The 20,620-nt window shown below is 42.1% G+C and overlaps 1 protein-coding gene across 2 annotated transcripts in view; it reads right to left on the minus strand.

The window, feature by feature from the left end:
• Positions 1 to 20,620, minus strand: part of igsf9a (immunoglobulin superfamily, member 9a) — a 63,181-nt gene that overhangs the window by 38,172 nt on the left and 4,389 nt on the right. For both annotated transcript variants that reach the window (XM_047570419.1, XM_047570418.1), the window contains exons 2-6: positions 16,252 to 16,346; positions 15,964 to 16,164; positions 7,233 to 7,379; positions 4,754 to 4,902; positions 2,779 to 2,890 (exon numbers count right to left, since the gene is read on the minus strand). In XM_047570419.1, the coding sequence (XP_047426375.1) occupies positions 2,779 to 2,890; positions 4,754 to 4,902; positions 7,233 to 7,379; positions 15,964 to 16,164; positions 16,252 to 16,312 (670 nt within the window). In that variant the 5' untranslated portion in view covers positions 16,313 to 16,346. The remainder of the gene's footprint in view (positions 1 to 2,778; positions 2,891 to 4,753; positions 4,903 to 7,232; positions 7,380 to 15,963; positions 16,165 to 16,251; positions 16,347 to 20,620) is intronic.

Consider the following 20,620-nt stretch of genomic DNA (forward strand, 5'->3'; position numbering starts at 1 on the left):
CTGTTCCCACCTTGTACTCTTCCAATAAGACTGTATACCCTCTAATACCAGCTGAGAAAATAATGTCACACAAGCACCAGTTTCATCAGTGTCATTTGCCTTTTTGGTTTGCCTCATCTTTACAGCATGTAACTTATTTGCCTTTCATTTCAATGTGGCTCATTACTATTTTACCAGAAAGAAAAGATGAAGATCAAGAGCTTGGTTAAGGGCTGTACAGAACAATGAGAATCTATTTTGAGAGACTAATATTGCCTCACATATGTTCTTCAATTATACTATTTATACAGGTACTTTCAGTATGAAATGCAGTTTGGTACTAGTCTTTAGGTATCTTCTCTGAGATGTAACAAAGAGAATGCAGGTTTGTTTCTTCCACGGAGCTGTGAGATCCTAGATAACTATCGGAGATCGATGCATCAGCAGCTCAGTAATGCATTACCAAGGACATCATCGTGACGAAAGAGCGGCACATTTGGGATATGAAAGTATGTTGTCAATTAGACTGAATTCATATCCTAGGAAGGGAAAGAGAGAACAGATAGAAGGGACAGATGGGGAAATACTGTGATACAAAATGTGTTTTTTTTCTGTAATAGATAAGAGATAAGGAGGCTGAAAAAAATGTTGATGGATTTGAATGAAAAGGACGAAAAAGAAAAAAACAGAGTGATGTCAAAACACAACAAATTCGTGTAAATTAGAATCCAACCACCATCTCTTATGTAATATTTGCAATAATTCTACTCTAAATGTGCTCACTCTGTACCATGTGACTGATAGCTGCCCCTCTCTGACTTTTGTCTAGTTCAACCTCTCTGGTGAACTGAATGGTCTGACGTTGCTGATGTCAGGACGTCAGTGAACAACTGCAACCTGTGAGTGGCTTTTCGGTGAGTTTGTCAGTGGGACAGATCACTCTGATTGGTTTGTGGATGAACCAGCGTGAGAAAGGTGACAAAAGTAAGCAAAAATAATAATAATAATTTTCATGATGACCACAGTGATTCAGGAGAAGCCAGCTCTGTGCAACAATGGCTCTTAATTTTTCAGGATTTTCATTATTCATTATTCAGTTCACTGTAACCTTTGTGGTGTGTTCAAGTGCGAGCTTTTTGGTCCGGGCACGGGCAACACGAGGTGACGTGACAGTCGGCTTTCCACTCCGCTAATTCTTTGATGTCATATTTGGTGTGTATGTAAAATGAAGTCTGTTAAGAGTCAAATTTGCTTTTCAAAGTTATGTTTTATCTGTGCTGTTTTATCAAATGCTGTAGTTTGTCTGTTTGTCAATGCTTGAATGTTGCTTATTGTATGTTTCTTGTATTTGGATGTTTGAATGAGGCTTTTTTTGGTGTGTGTCCATCGATGTTTCTATCTACGGTTGTGTTCATCCGTCCCTTTCTGTAGAGTGACCTTGGGTGACTTGAAAGGCACTTAAATAAAATGTATTCTTCTTCTTCTTGTTTATTAATGCAGCAACCAAGGCAAAAGTCAACAATAAATGTGTATAGCGTAGGCTGTAGTCAGTGTAGTGTAGGCTGGAGATAAGCAGTGTGTATGAGAATTGCACATGGCTGAAATAAATCCATCAGAACAAATGCTCCAATATTCCTGTGACACCCGGTTAAATATACAAAGGCAACTGCCTGAAAACTAATTTCATACAGCCAGGTGCAGAGTTGTGCTCTGATGCCACATTAACCTCCCGCCTTTCCCCACCTCATCACGACACGTGTACTATTTGCAAAGAGCTAATAAATGAAGCCCGACACACCACATGTCTCATGTATAAACAACCACATAATCTCTCCAGCAGTCATTACTCATCAGGTCTATAATCTTGACTGCACGATGGATGTTTTCATGAGTGACAGTTTAGCGGTTACCTAAGGCTTTTAGACTTCATCCAGATCAGCTATTAGTCCAACATAATCCATCTATGTGGCTACACTGCAGAAAAATGAAGCCAAAGCTCAGATAATGTGACTTAGACTTAGCAGTACTAGGGCGGCGTGTGCTCGCGGTGATTAGCGCTCAAAACGTGACGACAAACGCTGTGAATGTGAGAATCCAAAATTAAAAGAAACATCAACGAGATCTTCACGCCACGATGAGCTATTTCCTCCATGCACCAAGCCGCACATGAGTCCTGGCTCTCCAGGGGAATATCAGCAGTAGGAGTTGAAGTAGGAGTCAGAAATAAATTCCAGTGTGTATTGTGCAGTGGTGTGTCAGTGTAATCCACTGGCACACAGATGCCTATTACCATATTCTATGCGCATCTGTCCGTCAACTGGACTGTAAATTTGTAAACCTGAGAACTTTTAAAATCCATCAAGGGAAAAGTTGAGCACATTCAAGACTGCGATGTATTTTTGATCACAGGCGAAAAATAACATTCACATTTCTCATCCAGTTTTGGAAAAATAAATATAATATAAATGGAGATATTATTCATTTTACTCGAGCAACCTGCGATGTCCTGAGGCCTTAAAAAACTGAGCCAGACACAGAGCTTTATCCCGACAAAGCGAGGCTCCAAAATCCCAGATGATATCCTGTCTCGTATCACGATGCTGGAAATATTTAGAGAGTGACAGAATAAGAGTCAAATTCGGTTTGAGTTTCTGCTACGCCTCTGTCGTATGATGCAAGAGGGAGAAACAGAAATGCAAATTGCGGTGGCTTCAAGCTAGTCAGACACACAGACATCACAGAGACTGGAGGAATTGGTAGGCAGGCAGACCGACAGACACGGAGACAACAACAACTGACCTTTGATCTTGACTGTTGTCACGCCGGTCACGTTTCCCTCGGAGTTGGAGGCGTGGCAGGTGTACTGTCCTGCTGACTGCTTGCTCACTGCTCGCAGAGATAACACTCCTTCCTGATAAATACGAGCGGAGGACGATGTAAATAATATTACAGATGTAAACAGAAGATAGGAACGTATACACAGAGACAAGCAGACACGCACACACAAGTAAGGTAAACAACAGTAATTGTGGGAATTGGAAAACCTTGGGCACTTTCAAACTTTTCAAGTACGTCAATACTTTGTAGCGCATGCTGTCTGCATCAACAAGTTTCAGATATTTAGTGGAATCCATTTTTTCACTCTAACCCCACAGTGTTTACTCTGCCACCGGCTACCAAACAACCCCACAACAGAATATTTTCACTCAGCGCTTAACAGCCTGTCATGTTTTTTTTCTTCTTCTTCAAATGTACCTTCTCTGACTGTGGCCAAAACCTCACCCACTTAAATAGATGCCCCTTTGCAAAGTTCTCCAGACTTCACTGAGTTTTCTGCTGAGGTCACGTCTTGAGGCTGTTCATGTAGTGAAGCAAGAGCTCCACCATTCAGGTGTCAGCGACACTTCCCTGCAGCTGATTTGCAGTCACATGGGGTTTTGGTTTGTGTTTCTTTGCTAGTGGAACTTGATAAAGCACATTACTGCCTTCCAGCTGGCTGCCTACTGTTTACCAACTAGTCGAGTCGGCCTTTACAGCCCCGTACTGTCTGTCCGAACATAGGCAATATATAGATTGGAGTGAATAACATTGACCACTGTGTGACAAAACAATGTTCTGCTGGGAAACTTTTGGACTTGGCATTAGTGTGGATGTTTTAGACATGTACCACCCACCTAGACCAGACCAAGCACCCCCACCCCATAGCAATGACGTTCCTTGATAGCAGCAGCAGGAAGCAGCCTGACACAGGACATCCTATCATCCTATTTATCCCCTTGAGTGATTTTTTTTTTATTATTATTATTTTTTCAGTTATTGTTAAATAGTGTGTTTGGAGTCACAGTGACATTTGTTCCAATCGTGACTTCATTGAGATCCAGTCAACATTTTGACAAACGACGTTAATAAATGAATTGAATGCATTTGTGAGATGCTCCGTTCACAAGTTGAGTCACGGCAGACAATGTGCTTTGTGAGATCACAGTAACATTGACCTCTGACCTCTCTCTCTCTGACATGACCAAGATTTTTCCAGTTTTAAAATAAAAAACGTTCCTGGGGTATTGTGCTGCCAAGAATGGGTCACGTGGATGTATACACCTGAAAGCACAATGCCTGCGGCCGTGACCTCCATGAAGTACAGGATCATTTGAGTAAACGATTGATGATGTGTGTGTTCGCTGCAGTGGTTTTACTTCGTATTTTCACTTTGAACAGTAATTTACTCAGGGTTAGTTGTTGCATTCAGCAGCAACTTAATAGATTAACAGATGTAATAACTGAAGCGCTGGCACTTGATGGTGAATAGCAGATTTTAAAACCTTTTTTCTTTTAAATAATTAAATCAGGCTGGACGACAGTGCCGCTGTCATGAGACTGATGAGTAAATTTAAAAACTAGCTAAACTGTGCACAGCAGTACACAGCGTCACCCCACACATTTCAAAACATTTCAAAAAAGGGAATGTATCCCTAGTGTGGGAAAATAAAAAAGTGCTGTAACTACGGCAGGAAATTGTGTGTTCGGCTCGACTCAGTCATCCATCGTCGGTAGGTAATAACAACACTAAGTTTTCCATTTGTCACTTTTTACATAAAGAAGCAATAAATCGATACTTCACAATGAAAGTCTAAAATAAATGCAGGCTATAAGAGAATCCATTCTTATGGGGCCTTCTCCTAATTTCAGAACACTCAGTGATAGATGGATGCATAGACAGGCTGAGCAACAGTGTAGGACTAGTATACTTATATATAGTATAACTTACACATACCTGCTCAGTTATTCCTTGAATGGAACGGCCATCTTTTAACCAGACGATGGTTGGTGCTGGGCTGCCCACAGCGACGCAGGAAAGTGAAAGGTCACGTCCTACCAGAGCTTCTACAACAGGAGGCGGGGCTTCAGTAAATGTAGGTGGGGCTATGGATAAAAGAAAAAAAATTAATAAAACATATATAGGTAAAAATTGGACTGGACGACTGTATTCATCAAAACCACCGCATTAGAACTTGGACATTAGACATGTAGACAAATATAAAACAAGACAAACACCGACTCCTTAGCAGCAACAAGAATAAAAACACAAAAGAGGGAAACTGGAGTAGCAGACAATAGATGCTTTGTCTCTCTTGTCTCCCCCTCTTTTTAATCAGTTTATATACAGCATGACAGCAGGTCGGCCTTGTTTGTTAAACAGCTGCAGTCAGCGCGCAGAGCTTACTGACATCAAGATCCATTATTATTTCATACGGGCAAAGCAAAAGTGTCAGTTACAAATGCTGCCTTTTAGATGTGCTCACGCCAAAGTTTAGCAGCCACTTCTCATCTCACGTCTCATCAGAGAACAAGCATTTAATGTCTGCAACTGCCTCAGACGTAAACGACTGCGTCGCGCCGAGAATAAACTGTTTCATTAAATCCTTTTGTGCATTAATCGTTTGGTGACATACTTACACACCACAGACAGTGTCGTGTGTTGAGGAAAAGTGAAAACAATAGGTGGAAAGTACGGCTACACGGCACGCCAGGGCAGGCACACCCTCGCCCTCAAGTACACAGTCACGATCTATTACCATTCTCATCTCTAAGCTGACGCTCGCACAGACCAGTTCGGCGAAACTGTCTCGCCTCGCTTTGATCAGCAGGGCGCGGGCGCTTTGTTCTGTGCATCTGAGCATGGAATCACAGCAAAGGTGCTCCAAAAATACAGATAAACTTCAAAGTGCAAGAACTAATGGTGCATATTTCACATTCAGATTTATTATTTAAACCAATCAATAAGCAACAGTCACCGATTAATGGTCCCACCACCTGTGAGGAGACAGCCAAAAGTTACCCAGATCTCTTTGGTTCGCATCCTTTTTGAAACTTTGTTTAACATTTTCCAACGTTTTGGTTCAGGGAAGTGTTTTAGCATGTGTCAAGATGTGCCGAGCTAAGCGCGGCTCCGCGAAATAAATGAAACACGATACCCGATGTGTGGAAGACTCCGAGTTAAAAGTTCATATTTACACAGCGGCTTAATGAGGCTGGAAATCAACATCCGTTTGAATTCCTATCCTCTAAATAAATTAAATTTATTTATTTATTGCTCCCGGACGGAAGGAACAAACTGAAATATTGGACCAACACGTTCTGTTTCAGAGCTAATGCTAGACTTTAAATTGCTATATGAACAAAAACTATTTTTTCTTAAATCATTACCATTAGCCAGCCAGAACAAAAAACTAAGGACTAATAATAAGAGGATCATTTTCAAAATGAATGGAAATTAGAATATATTGTTTCTAGTGAACAGGTAAATTAGGGTTTTATTTAAGTTTTTACTGTAACTGACACATTTCTGGGCTGTGACCAACGACTACTACTACTGCTGCTACTGCAAACGCCTGGAGCAATATCTGTAATATCTCCCTGCTCTGAAACAGTTCTTGAGATATAAAATAATAGTTTTGGCAGTGTGGTAATTTGCCAGGGCCACTAAACCAGGCTTCATCCTCCTGTGTATAATCTGAGAAGAATATCCAATGAACCAGAGCAAACCGAAACAAAATCAAAGTTGCAAACGAGAGATGAAATACCAACATCCGGAAAGAACATAACAGAAACCAACATCAGTTTTCACTGAGCCCTGCACTCCAGGAGAGCACTCCAATCGAGCGGTGACAGAGACCAATGTAAAACTTTGGAAAATGCGTCGGGGAAAAAGAAAGTTGTAAAGAAGTATTTGACGAAAAGCAGATATTACAAAAAAAAAAGCATTCAAATCCTAATATCAGTCTTCCGAGGCGTTTTTTTTTTTTTTTTCCTTTCTCATTATTGCTGCTTTGAAATATGGAATGATAACATAAGGCTTGAAGGTGCAAGGCAAGAGTAGAGGGGATTGCTTTAGTAATATCTACTTCCAGGGTAGATAAAGTGGTATAAATGCTAGCCATATCCACAGAGGCAAAAAATGATCCCTTATTTACCCCCCACTCCCCCTTATTTAAACACAATCCCTCAGAAATAAGGGGTTGAATTTAATATGTGCTCAAAACAGCGTGAACCTAATATCACATCTTATATTAAACAGCATTGAATGTATAGTTATGTGTGGAAACTAAATCCAGTAGTTTTTACTGGCACATTCACTGACTGTTGTGGATAAGAGCATACATCCATCACGGTTCTCTGTAGCTATGGGTCTGGTTGCCACATGGGGCGGCAGCAGTCTTCTAGCATTTGAACTGCAGATTTGTCTTCCTCACCGGTTACAGAGAGCAGAGTCCAGGTGCCATTTCGTTGCTCGTCTGTGGCTTTGTCGAGTAGGAGGATCCGACACTCGTAATAGCCCTGGTCGTTCAGCTGCAGGTCCTCCAGCCTCAGGGCTGTGATTTTCACCAGGGACACACGCCCTGCAGAAACAGAGTGAGGGTGAAAAGGTTAGAGGGCGGCCTTGAGGTGGGGGCACAAACGGGGCCAACTGCACGGGATGCTGATTTCACTTGTCATCTGGCAGGTCGGGACAACGTGCCCGTCCGCAGAACGAGCAACGTCCTCAAACGCCGCCTGAAAACGACCACACGGACACACAAACAAACAAGGAGCGCACACTCGGAAATCTGATCTCCCGGTTGCCAGGTGACGGCTCCCTCGAGCCGGTGCAGCTCCCGACATCAACCCTTTATCTTTTCCACTCCGCAGCCCACATCATTCTATGTCCGTCTAGTTTTCACACTTTAACAGACACGCAATTGTCCCCTGGTTCATGACATCCCCTGTGTTACCCTGAAACTGTCAAGGAAAGCATTGCGACTGGGCTGCGCAGTCTCTGAAATGAATAATTAACAGAGAATCTGATTCCTGGTGACAGTGGCGGGGAGGGAGAGGCCGGACAGTCAAAAGGAACCAGGAAGTTGGAGTCAGGTATGTTGTCAGCGATAACACACACTATTTACTTTTCCAAGCTGCCAAAGGGGACTGAATCCGCATGGGAACAGAGAGGCGGGTGTTAAAGTAGAGCAAAACACACATTCAGCTTACACTCAGGGGATTATTTCACATTTAAAAATCCTACCCTTTGACCCCTGGCAGGTTTTTTTTTTTCCCTCCCCTCTTTCATGTTCACTGGCTCAGTGTGATATGGGTCACTATTTCACCGTAGAGGAAAGGTTGCGCTGAGGCAGGGATGTAGTGGGAACGTGACTGGGCGTCAGCAGATAAAACACAGGAGAGGGGTGGAGGGTAAGTGAGAGCGTGACGTAAAGCCACTGCTGCTATTTAAAAAATGCATGATTGCAAGGGATTTGAATGCAAGGTAAGTGAAGTGTGAGGCAGGAGGAGAAGAGGAGGAGGGGGTGACATTGTCCCCTTGTGTCTCAACACACAAATTCTTATCTCTGTGTGTTTGCGCAAAGTTCAAAAACAATGAATGTGAAATAGGCTTTAGCCAGTCAGCGTGTCAAGCCATCACGGCGGAGGCACAATGAAGACGGATAGACGGAGGACCCAAGCAATTGGTTCATTTGTTCTGATGGTGCACCCCTGAAAAATAAACATTTTATTTTCATTTTTGTCTGTTGGATGCTTTCGTGGCCCAACATGAGAAAAGCCCCACAGTCAGGTCACCAGTGTTTTGTGAAAAGCTTCCCTGGCGGAGGGGAGACTGCAGCGTGTTGACGTAAACGGTCACATTTGGGGGGGAAAAGCGGTGTCCACAAACTTCTGAGCCGATGCCGGTTTGTGTGCTTTAACTCAGCTTCACGGAGCTCAGCAATAGTTGTTTTGACGGCATCTAACACTTAGTCCTCGAGAATCTGCTGGAAATTGCCATCAAAACAATTTAAATGGAGGAAAAACAGTGCTTATGCGCTGCAACAGGAACTGTAAGTGATCCTGACAACAAACAGGAAAAACAGCCCTCACCAGCAACTATCACCCTTCCTTGTGTTCACCAACAACAACATTAAATTAGCTGAAACGCAGTATTGCTGCTATTTGACCAGTCCAAGATAAACAGTACTCTCCTACCAGCGCAACTCAACGCTGCTGCATACATACAATCAGACATGAAGCATTTATTATTTGGCAAACTGTGCTCAATAAATAAATGTATTATGTCTAATTGTTTGTGGGGTTTTTTTCCCGTTTATTTATTCACTCGATGGTCCCCAAAGGCTGTATCCCTTAAAACACTCACAGGTAGCAGAAGAGAAACACGAAACCGTCTAGTACCAAGAACAAACACAACTCTCCGCAAATGAAGGAATTAAGCCTGAAATGAAAAGCGTGCAGAGAGGATTATTAAGTGTGGAGATCATTATCCTTCTCAAGACAAAGGTTTTCAAAGGAAAAGATGAGACGCGGCCCTCCTTCAGCTAAGCAGCTAATTTAAAGGCATTGTAGTATTTGAGAGCAAGAGCCCCTTTGAAGAGAAATCCTTCGCAAAAATCACATCTTCGAAAAATTCTCCTCATTCTATGAGCACTGGAGCAATTTCACCACCTTCAATTTTATAGTGGTTTGTCAAGCACACTGTCATGGGATAATACTTGCACTTATACTTTTTTTTATACTTTTTTTCTTACTGTTTATATCAAGCAAGGTAGATATCAAATCAGATATCAAAGTTGTTGCTTTTACATGTACAATATATCCCCATCAAATGCAGTTCTGTGTTAATACTGTATATATCACAACTGCATATGGAGGTCATGGACAGCTCGATCACACCGTTATAGTTCTTATAGTTCAATTATAGTTCTTGTTAGATTCCGGACAAAGAGCTCAAAGTGCTTCTGCTCTAACAGGTATAAATGACTACATTCGCTGAAGTGCGCGCATGCAGTCTACTCGCACGGAGGCGACTTGTCCTTTAGTGGCATTTGAATCGCTGCAGTGAAAAAATAATTACATTATCTGCGTTCACCTCCCATACAAAGTTCCATTTAATGTAAGCGCTACGTTGGAGACAACCCAACAAATGTGCTGAGATTTTAAAACCGGATTTACATGGCGCAACACTTCGTCGAGAAGAGGATTGGAACGGGTACGTATGTGGTGATAAGCTACCGTGATAAAGCTACTGGACACTGAATTTCCCTTCGGGATAAATGAAGCATCTACAGTTACATCCACGTATATTTGGACACTGACACAAGTTTGGTTATATTAGCTGTATAACAAAACATGTTAAAGACACAGTTATATATTCCATATGGGCTTAAAGTAAAGACTCTCAGCTGCAATGTGAATGTATTTACATCCAAATTGGAGGAAGGGTTTATGAATTAAAGCTCTTTGATATGTAGCTGCCAAAGTAATTGGACAGTTGACTCAAAAGCTGTAAAATCCAGCAAAGTTTATTGGATAGTGGTTCACAGTACCATGGTAATGGTGCTATCTATCTATCTATCTATCTATCTATCTATCTATCTATCTATCTATCTATCTATCTATCTATCTATCTATCTATCTATCTATCTATCTATCTATCTATCTATCTATCTGTCAAGCAGGGTGATGCAGGGTGATGACAGTAAGTGGAGAAACTATCTTACTTTGCAGATGTTCTTTCTGTATTTACACTGTGATTACTTCATCCATCCATTGTCTGTAAATGTTTATCCAGAGTGTTGCTAGGGGCTGGAGCCTGTCCCATCTGGCACTGAGAGAGAGGTGGGTTCCAGCCTGGACAGATTGCCAGTCCAGAGCGAGGCTAACACAAAGACAATGCATGCTAATGTGCACGACTCCAACCAATTTCAGAATGTAGTAGAACCACACAGGCGTAGAAGGAACGCGCAAATTGTACACCAAAAGGTGTACCCCCCCTCGGGAGATCCTGACCCAAAATGCTTTCACAGAGAGGGGTCAGTTCTAACCGCTGCACCTCTGTGACTTCAGAGAGTTCAAATATGTGACAAAGCCCCAGCTCAGGTGTTTTGGTGATAAGCGTTCCGTATCTAATCTCTGACCAGTGCATGAGTAATTCAAACAAGAGTAATGGGTGTGGAGACAAATGTAACGCTGCAAGTCGGTCAAAATTGTGATTAAACTGGATGTCAACTAAACATTAGTTTTCGTGCAAAGACAGGAGACAAGTAAGTGGAACAATTGGTGGCCTTAAGACAGATGTATTTTACCTCACAATGGACCCTACTCAGCAATGCAACTGAGAACAATCAATGGATGTACTGTAGTCTGGTTTAACAGCGTTTGGTTCACGTTATTTCAGTGCTTGATTTTTGTATGATCCTGAAAAAAAAAAAAGCTTTTTCTAAAAACTAGTAAGTACAGGGCTTAGGTCTTTCATAAAACTCTCTTTGCTGAAAGGAATGCATGGAAGGTTGTACTGTGTTCTTTTTATTTTTCTCCATGGTATTCAGGTTGAAGGATGTTCCACAGATATTGATTTTCCGTCTCCCAACATTTTGGAAATTAAAATTTCAAATAATAATAATAATAATAAAAATCTCTCTTAGGCAACCATCCCAAAAGGGTTTAGTTTGACAGTGGCCGGTATGAAATATTATTTAAGTTCAATACCATTTTGTGTGACGCAGACGTTTATGTCCCAGAGAATACGATATTCACGGGCGACGAGCCCACAACGTCTCAAGGAGATGTCGTCAGCCCTTGGCAAGCTGTGCGAGAGGCATTCAGGTTTTGGTAAGAGAAGGAGGCAGATAAGGATTCCAGTCCTCGCTGCTTGTGGCTTTATTAAGCTCCACTGGGCCTTTGTTTGAAATTTGAATTGAAATGCCCTGTAGCCGTCAAGGGCTGAGGCCTGCTCGCTGCTGCAGTGAACACGAGTAATCCCGGCTATCGTGTGCATTTGTTTGTGCGAGAAAGGCAGCGTATTAGCCATTTGAGTCTTGTGTAATGTGTTAGTTTTGCACATTGAATTATTGTGATGGGATTAACACGCGATCAGCCCGGAAACGGTGCATTTATACAGCTGTATTTACTTTTTATAGAGTCAGCAGCTGTATGGGTGCTAAGGGACATTCTTTCCTGTTCACACAGCAGGCAGTAATCCTCTGATACATGTAAAGCCCGTTAGCTCTTATCACTCACGGGGGGGCAATCTGAGGAACATCTAACACATCTCACACCTTGTGAAGACGAAAAAAAAAACATGGTCAAAGACAAAGGATAATGATGGAAGAGGTGGCTCATTTAAGGGGGACGAATGGTGGAACAAATAAATGAGCCTCAGCAGCAGAGTGAATCACTTGGATAACTTCCACGAGAATCGCAACAACTGAACAACAGTTGGAGTCTGGGTCCCGAAGCCAAACCGCTGAGAACCTGAGAACATTCATGGCCTGAGGGGGTGAAATGCGCAGCAGTCATTCCGTCTCTAAAGCGTTAGTTTCTCATGCCGCACCTGTTACTCCCACACCAGCCAGTACCTGTGAGAAAGCCTGAGCCCGGCATCAGACGACACAAAGTCTTTTTCAAGCCTTTTGTATCTGCGGAGAACAGACGCTTTCTGTTTGTCACCGGAGAGGCATGTGATTAGCATACTTGTCCTTTTAAAGACTTTTTTTTCCTGAGCTGGATGCTTTACAGTTGAGTGAAGGGTACAACGTGTGCAAATCATAAGCCAGAGTGTAGGCAAATTTTAGGGCTTTGCCACCAGCACATTGCAATCCGTCATCTGACACTAACATCCAGTGTAATGAGATGTGACACCCGTGTACATTGGAGGGTCGTCTTCAGAGTCAGCGACAAAAGGCGGCCGCCTTTTTATTAGGCTGGCCCTGAATTAAAGCCTGCCCCACTCCCACTTACAATAACTCATCAGCCAGGGTTCATCCTGACTTTATTGCTATGTAAATGTCTGGATCGTATTTCCTGGAGAGGTTTGGGTGAGGGAGTGGCGTCCAGCTCAGTTGAGAGAGGCCTTGACTCAGCTGAAAACAAGCGCTGATCCTTTGGCAAACAAACACTTAAATGCACAGATTACTGTTCATTAGTGTATGTTAGGAATAACAATGAATCACATAGCAGAGATTCTGAAGGCTCGTGCAACTGAAGTGATTTGGGCCAGACCCTCGCCAACAATACACTGAGGCTGCTTTCAAGTATTGTATTCAAAACTTGGTGCATCTCTGAGTTCCGTTGTTTAAAATTACAGTTACATTTATTTGAAGGAGGGTGGTATGAGGTTTTTATGTAAAGTCACTGTATTGCCTACAGTAGATGCTGGTCAGCACACACCCAGTTTGGAGTAAAGGGTACCAGCAGAGAAGCCAAACAAGGAACATAGAAAAATATATTTAAGACGCCAGAAACAATCGTTTTAATTGTGGAATACAGTTAGAATACCGTCATCACTTTACTTTGATGTCAGATTACTTTTTTCCTCCTGATTTTAATTCACAGAGCACCACAGGAGCAGCTGGTCTAACGACGTTACTGTACGCATGTTTCAGCTTGGTTTAAAAAAGAAATTTCCAATTCGTGTTCACCTTGATTTGAGAGGTCCAATATCGATTCATATAATTCTCTAATTATCTCTGAATTGGAATCAAATATATTCAGGAAGTTGGCAGCTATACCCTCTGCTTCAGCCCCATACAGCAAAATCACAAACCTACACACAATAACACCGACTAACTAAATAACTGAGACAGTGGTAGACCAGAGACTCCTGTACTCTGAGAGCTAAAATGATGGAGTTTGCTGACCACCATCTGCTGCAAGGTATACGCTGACTATGGATCAGAAGTGTACCAGAATGCCAATTAAAAACTCGTCTTTGAAACACTAAAGACACAGTTGCTCTACTGCGTGATACCTTCATTAATATGAACATTGCCCCTGTACTTTACGTAGAATTAATTCCACATCCTGAAACTGCAAAATCCCAATTAATGTGCATTTATCTGCAGTTAAAAATGTTCCTCATAAACTACAGTGCCCAGCTGTTTTATGAAATGACTCAAATTAATGTAAAATGAGTTCTTCAGTAGGGGGCTGAGGCCCACAGACTAATCGCCGCTTTTAATCACGTCGTGGGTTTTGCTCAGGAAAAACAACAGCACATGCGTTATCGTTTAAGAATCACGAGGTGTCTGTGGGCTCACTGGTTACAGCCCCCTCTACATCCATATAGTGGAGTGTGCCCCTAGCATTCGTGTTACACGCTGCGTGGGAGGCTGCCCACTGCTCCAGATGTGCTCCCTGCGTGCACGAATAGATCGGTTATATGCGGAGAGAAAATCTCCCCGCTGTGGGATCAATGTTATTTAAACGGCCTTTACTGAATAGAGGCTTATATCAATGTCTTATAGGGGATACAGCTAATAAACAGCCCATTTGTTGCTAATCTATGTTTCTTCAGTCAGTTTCCCTAAGGTCAAGAATGGGATTTAAAGTGGAGATTTTTAGCCTACGTGAATTAGAAATTGAGCATTTACTAGATAAGTGTGGTAAGTGATGAAGATTACATTTTTTTTATGTGATTAAAACTGTTACGGCTATTTTTATATAAAAATGTGCAGTGTGTAACATCCCAATATTAATTCATGACAGGGAATTTATTCTTTCAAAAACAAAACAAAGGGGTTAGTGATCTAAAAGTGCTTGAACAACATGGATATTTATAATATAATATATATCCACACATATATCTATATATGTATGGATAGTTCATGTACATATTTATCTAATGCATCCAGTGTCCCTTTACACAAAAGACATTCCAAAGGTTTTGAGCACATTCCAACACAATTCGGACATGTCTCCGTTGGAAGAAACTCCACTAGAATTTAAAGGCAATTTGTGTGGGTTTAACAGCGTTTAGCAGCACAGGATGCGTTTGTAATGGCTGATGCAACGGTGAGTAAGAAGGGCCTGAAAAGTATTAAAGAGGAGTAGTGCCTGAGCGGTAATTATAAATTGAAATGTTGATTGTTATCTGCCCCCCTCTCCGTATGCTCGTCACAGAAAGTGTATGACGAGATTAATTACTTAGTGCTTAGTTAGCAGTCTGTTATCTCCCACCTGAGAGTTAAACTGTCCAAATTAATTTCCCCCCTTTGAAGTCTATCATCCAACCTCTTCTGGCAGTTTCTTTCTAAAGCGCACTTTAGTTAAAACCTCTACATGGCGCTCCAGCAGCAAAAAAAATTAAAAAAAATTCTGACAACCTGGACAAGACCAGAGGTTGAATTTCTTTTCAGACACGAAAAAAAAAAAAAAAAAAAAAAAAAAAAAACCTGCCCTGACAAAAGGTAGATCTGTGCCACCAAGACGTGCTGTCTTTTTGTCCAGGTTGGCTCCATTGTTTGTGACTTTAAAGGATAACAGAAGCCACACAAAGGTATTCTTGGTCCATTGAGGATCTTTTCCCCCACAGACTTCCTTTGTTCTCGGCGCTGTGGGCAGAGTGTGCACAATAGATGATGATGCAATGTGAGAGTTTCAGATCCTTTTGAAAATAGCTCCCACTAATGCAGGTCTGAAAGGCCAAAGAAGGCGTGGTACTGAATATACTCCAGCCAGTATCCGAAACCCAGATACTGGTTACATGCTTTCAGTGGAAGGAACTGGAGCTGAACAGCCATCAGTCTAATACTTTCAAACTGGACCTTGAATTCTTTTTTAATGATGCTTGGTAGTAAAAACATACCCTACCTATTTATTTACTTCTACTTGTTTTTATTAACCTCCTGAGCCTTACACACAGAGCACAGCACCAAAGAAATTTATTCCAAACATACCTGGAGGGAATTTTAACTTTGAGTTAATGCTAACATTAGCATTCATCCTCAGGGGAAAAAGAAAACCTCTGGGGGATTTGGGAATAGTTCTTCCAACAGACTGTGAGATTACACAGAAATATAGGCAAAACTGGAATATTAGCTGTGTAAAACAAAGCTCAGATTAAAACAAAATATGCAGGTGATTACACTAAATGCAGTGTACAACAGAAGCAAATGCATGATTACAGGTTTCATGTAGGTTACTGTGACGATAGACTCTCACCTTCGTATTGAGGATGCACACGAGGAACGTGGGATCCGAATTTAATCAAGACTGGAATGTCAAGTCCCTGTCGAACCCATTCAACCACATGTGAGGAAGCGGTGGACACCGCCGCTGGGTCCGACGGAGGAGCGCCACACTCCAGCTCCACCACGCCTCCAACCTTTCCGCGAACCTCTGAGCTCGCACCTTCAGCGGCCACTGTTGGGGGAATCAGTTCCGGTTAGCCTCCTTTCAGATAAAACGGGCGATTAATGCGGACAAAAATGAAACGATGGAGATACTTACAAATGTGGCAAACAACTGCCACCGCAGTGAAAGTCTGCAAATATGATCTCACAGACCCCATATCTGTCACTCATACAACCTGCAGCATGTTCAGCCTGTTGGCAAAAGAGATAGAATTGTCACAGTCACATCACTTCCTGCTCCACACAAGAGGACAGCCATCTGTGACAGATTTCCAAACTAAAAAGGCTACAGCAGAGCTGCCACTTCTGTCATCGTTTTACAGATGGGGGGAAGAGGAGCATTCAGATTTTTTTTATACAGCTTTCCAATAACTGGAATTCATCCCATATCATTACACAAATGGGCAGTGCAGCCTCCACAGCCAGAAGTCTCCCCGGCCTTATATCCTTTTCCGAAAGTAAATGTCATAAATGTCAAATAAATCTTTTTAGAGTCATGTGCGGAGCAGCATCTAAGTGTTTTATTTAGAGCACATCAATGAAGACGTTTGTCTGGAGTAGCCAGGAGACTCAGCACTCAAGGACGGAGATAAGCTGACTGAAGGGAGCGCTGGGTACAGTCAGACATCAAAGAACGCAAGTTAATGTCAAAATGTACCGAGAGTCCTTGGAAAAAAAAAAAAAAAAGAGACAAAAATGCCTGTTCAGATTTGAGCATGCAGGTAAAACAAAGGGAGGAAATTAACATTATGGGTCAGATTTTATTTTATTTTTTTATTTATTTATTTTTTGCTGCCAGTTTAAAATCGCAATCAACAAACAGCAAATTTGTTTGTCCAAGGTCCACACAAGACACAGCTGCCATCGCTTAAGGCTGTGATCCATCATGCTGACAGTTAGCTGCTTTCCAGAGTCAGGTCGTCACTGATCGTCTGTGACCCTAGCTCTTGCGACAGGTCCAGCCCCGTTGGCACGCTAAAACGGTGGATTAATGGGCAGTGGGACAAGACCAACAGAAAGAGCCCTCTGATTGGCTCTCCTGTTTAGCAAACCAGCGCAGGAGAGGAAAGGGACGAGACAGAAGTAAACAAACCCACAAAGTACAAACAGCACACAGAAGACACGTTTTTATTTCATCTGAACATTTCAGAAATCTCTTTCACAACGGCATGATCATCTAGAACAAACTGTAGACTGAGGGATCAGCAAGACTCAGGTTAGGCCAGCTCTGTAGAACATCACAATCTGTAATTCTTCCTGGTTCCTAAACCTCCCAGCTGAAAAACTTATTTCCTTTCATACAGGTGCAGAATGCTTGTGAGATGAGGATGTTTGCTATAGTCTCTGCAGTGTGTTTAAGAGCAAACATTTCGACTGAACGAGTTTCATTGAGGGTTTGTTGTGCCTGCGCCTTAAGTCAAATAACGACAGTTGAAGTAGTAAATTCCAATTACTGAGTGATTCTCAGTACAAAACTACTGATGAGCATTTAGTTAAAATACTAATTTGAGCTGATTTAAGCTAAAAGTACAATGAATTTAGTAAAAGCTAAAACTAAAATAACTTCACATAACAAACACTGCAAAGTAAACAGAAAAATTACGTGTAAATTTTAGGTATTCACAGATCAGGCATAACATTATGACCACCTTAGTAAGTTGCCTCTGTGGATCACGCTTGTTCCGGTGCATCCCACAGATGCGTTGTTCCTAAAGCATTTTTGTGTGTGTGTCAGGCTGCATCCTGCTAGGGATGGCTGCTTCCCATCAAGGGGTGTCATTCCTAAGGGGTGGGGGAGCCTGGTCTGGTCTAGGTAACATTCACGTGAATGTATGGTCCAAGAGCAGAACACTGAACTGTCACAGGATGGTCAATGTTATTCATGTCTTCTTCACGTGGTCATTATCTTGTGGCTGATCGGTGTAAATTTGACCTTTTTCTGGCACAATGCACATTAATCACTGTGAATGTGGCAATGTTAGCCAAATGTCCATCTTCTTGCTCCTCAATACACCAGATGCTGATTGGACTTAGTAGCATTTATTTGGTAAGTAACAGTTATGGTACTGGCCTTGCATTTATAAAGCGCTTCTCTCCCAATCGGTGCTCAAAGCTCTTAACAGTCACAATGACACATTAACCCTTTCATTCACACATTCATACACTTGGGCAAAGCACTGGTAGTGATTTGGGGTTAAATGTGTTGTTCAAGGCCATTAACCCTCTGGTTCAATCAGCACTACCTCACGGCCGCCTCAGTTGTTGTTAACATTAAATATATTTACTTTACTGGCTGTTTCTGAAACTTTCTCAACTGTTGCAGTTTGATTAATGGCTTGCTATTTGTATCATTTATTTCTAGTGCAAAATACTGACACAGACTAATGTCTGAGTGCTACCGAGTACAATTTCAACATTTCCACTGTATATCTATGTTTCAAAACTCGTTCAACCCGTTGAAAGTTCAAGGCATGCTTTAATAGTTGCGGATGATCTACTTCTTCCTCGCTATCTTGAGTGTGCTCTGCACTTCCTGAATAGAAGCAGCGAGCACGCGCTTGTCCCAGCAGCCGCACAGGACGCATCTGCAGTCCCTAACCATACGCCTTTTATGGGCTCTTTCATTTCATGGCTGGGGCAAAGTCTGAACTGGTGAAAAACAATTACTCAGGCTGTCAGCAGCTGCGACACTTGTTCCAACACACTCCAGTGCTTCGTCAAACAGCGTGGTAGGCATAAACAGATTTTCCACATATTCAAAGTCAGAAAATGAATAAATCTGCGGCACATCTGTTGGTCCAACGTCAGCTCCCCGATCTCCTGCCCTCAGCCACGTGGCTTTATCTAAAGAGAACAAAAGAGACTTCACTCTGAACTTATTACAATTTAGTTAGGCCTTGAGTGTTTGCTAAGACTACGCAGGAGTGCCAAGGTGAGCTTCACCATTATGATTCTGTTGCTTTTCTTCCACACACAGGAAGCAAGGATGAAAGAACAAGCGCAGACACACACACACACACACACAAATGAAGACTGCCTGTTGCCATGACTAAGTTTGCCCATTTGGCACATAATGAACAGATGCTCTGATTCTTCTTCTCGTTCTTTAACGACTGCCTCTTGTGAACTCATAAGAATGGGGACGGTGAGGAATGAATACCTCATAATGAAGTTCATTCATCATGATTAAAGACATCAGCGGACACTTCTACACTGCGTTCGGCATCCAACTACAGATAGCAACAGACGAATAAAAATGCTGTTTATACTTTTATTTGTTCCGACAAGGTTATTTTTCTGTCTGGTGAAATAGCAAGGCAATAAAGTGGATCAATGCAGGTGGCAAAAAAAAAAAAACAATCGGAGAAAGAGAAAGAGAGAGAGAAGGTGTGCACAGCAAGAAGAAAGACGCGAGTTTGAAAAATTCTTGTTACGCTGCAGGACATTTCCTGTCATTAAATCAGAAGCGAAAACCCAGGGAGCTGCCAAAGCGGCCTGCACAGGTGAAACTTTCAGCCATGGCAACACAATTGGTCCCCAGACGCTGGTATTCTCCCTTCCTCTGACAAAGGGGACCTACATAAACATCAACACGGTGACTGCACAGCACTAGAGAAAATGTTTAAAGCTGTGACAAATGAGCCAGTAGCTCACAAAAGAAAAGCGTTGTGTCTCACGCAGATTTATCAGCTGGCAGAAATAGAAATGTCAGTGACAGGCATGCTGTTGAAATTCTGTGTCGTTGCCGTTTTAATCTACAGGGAGAGAAATGGGGGCTGGCTGATTAATCATGACCGAGGCACCGTAACAGATTTGTCAGCGGCTCTGCCTCTTCATAACCCACCGCACTTAAAACTAAAAGATAAAGGGGCTGCTACACAAATGTTTTTGGATTAAATTTAGTTTCTACACAAAGGATTTTGCTTGAGTCACCATTTGTTTGGGCCCAGGCACAGAACGCGTGTAAGTATTGGGTTAGACAGTTAAAGTTGCTGTATCCTTCAGGGGATATGAAACACAGGTTATTATTCGCCCACTGCGTTGGGACAGTTTCAAGGCTGTTTGTGTTTGGCAGCAAGATAAACTGGACATTATACTCTGAGCAGAGCACGAGTAAAAATATGCCCAACAGAAAATTGTGTTTTTAACATTGACCTAACAAAAACATTGCTCCAACGTCACAACTAAGACTGAGCAGGTCTGAGACTGGCGTGCACTTCAATCGAACTTATAGATCCTTGCACTGTGGCATTATGAGCTGTCTCAGATTTAAGTTAATCTGACGTGCCAGATGGTTTGTTACACACCCATGTAGAAGGATTTTCCAAGACACCGTTTGGAAAGGACAGGCACTTTAGAAGAAAAAATACTTGGCAGGAGATTGCATTAATCATTCGTCTTTCGAGGGCTAACTTCAACTAATCAGATTTACGCAATATATGACCTAGTAGGAGTATGCCAGAGAG

Source organism: Mugil cephalus, chromosome 19 (assembly GCF_022458985.1).
Source record: "Mugil cephalus isolate CIBA_MC_2020 chromosome 19, CIBA_Mcephalus_1.1, whole genome shotgun sequence".
Classification (NCBI taxonomy): Eukaryota; Metazoa; Chordata; class Actinopteri; order Mugiliformes; family Mugilidae; genus Mugil; species Mugil cephalus.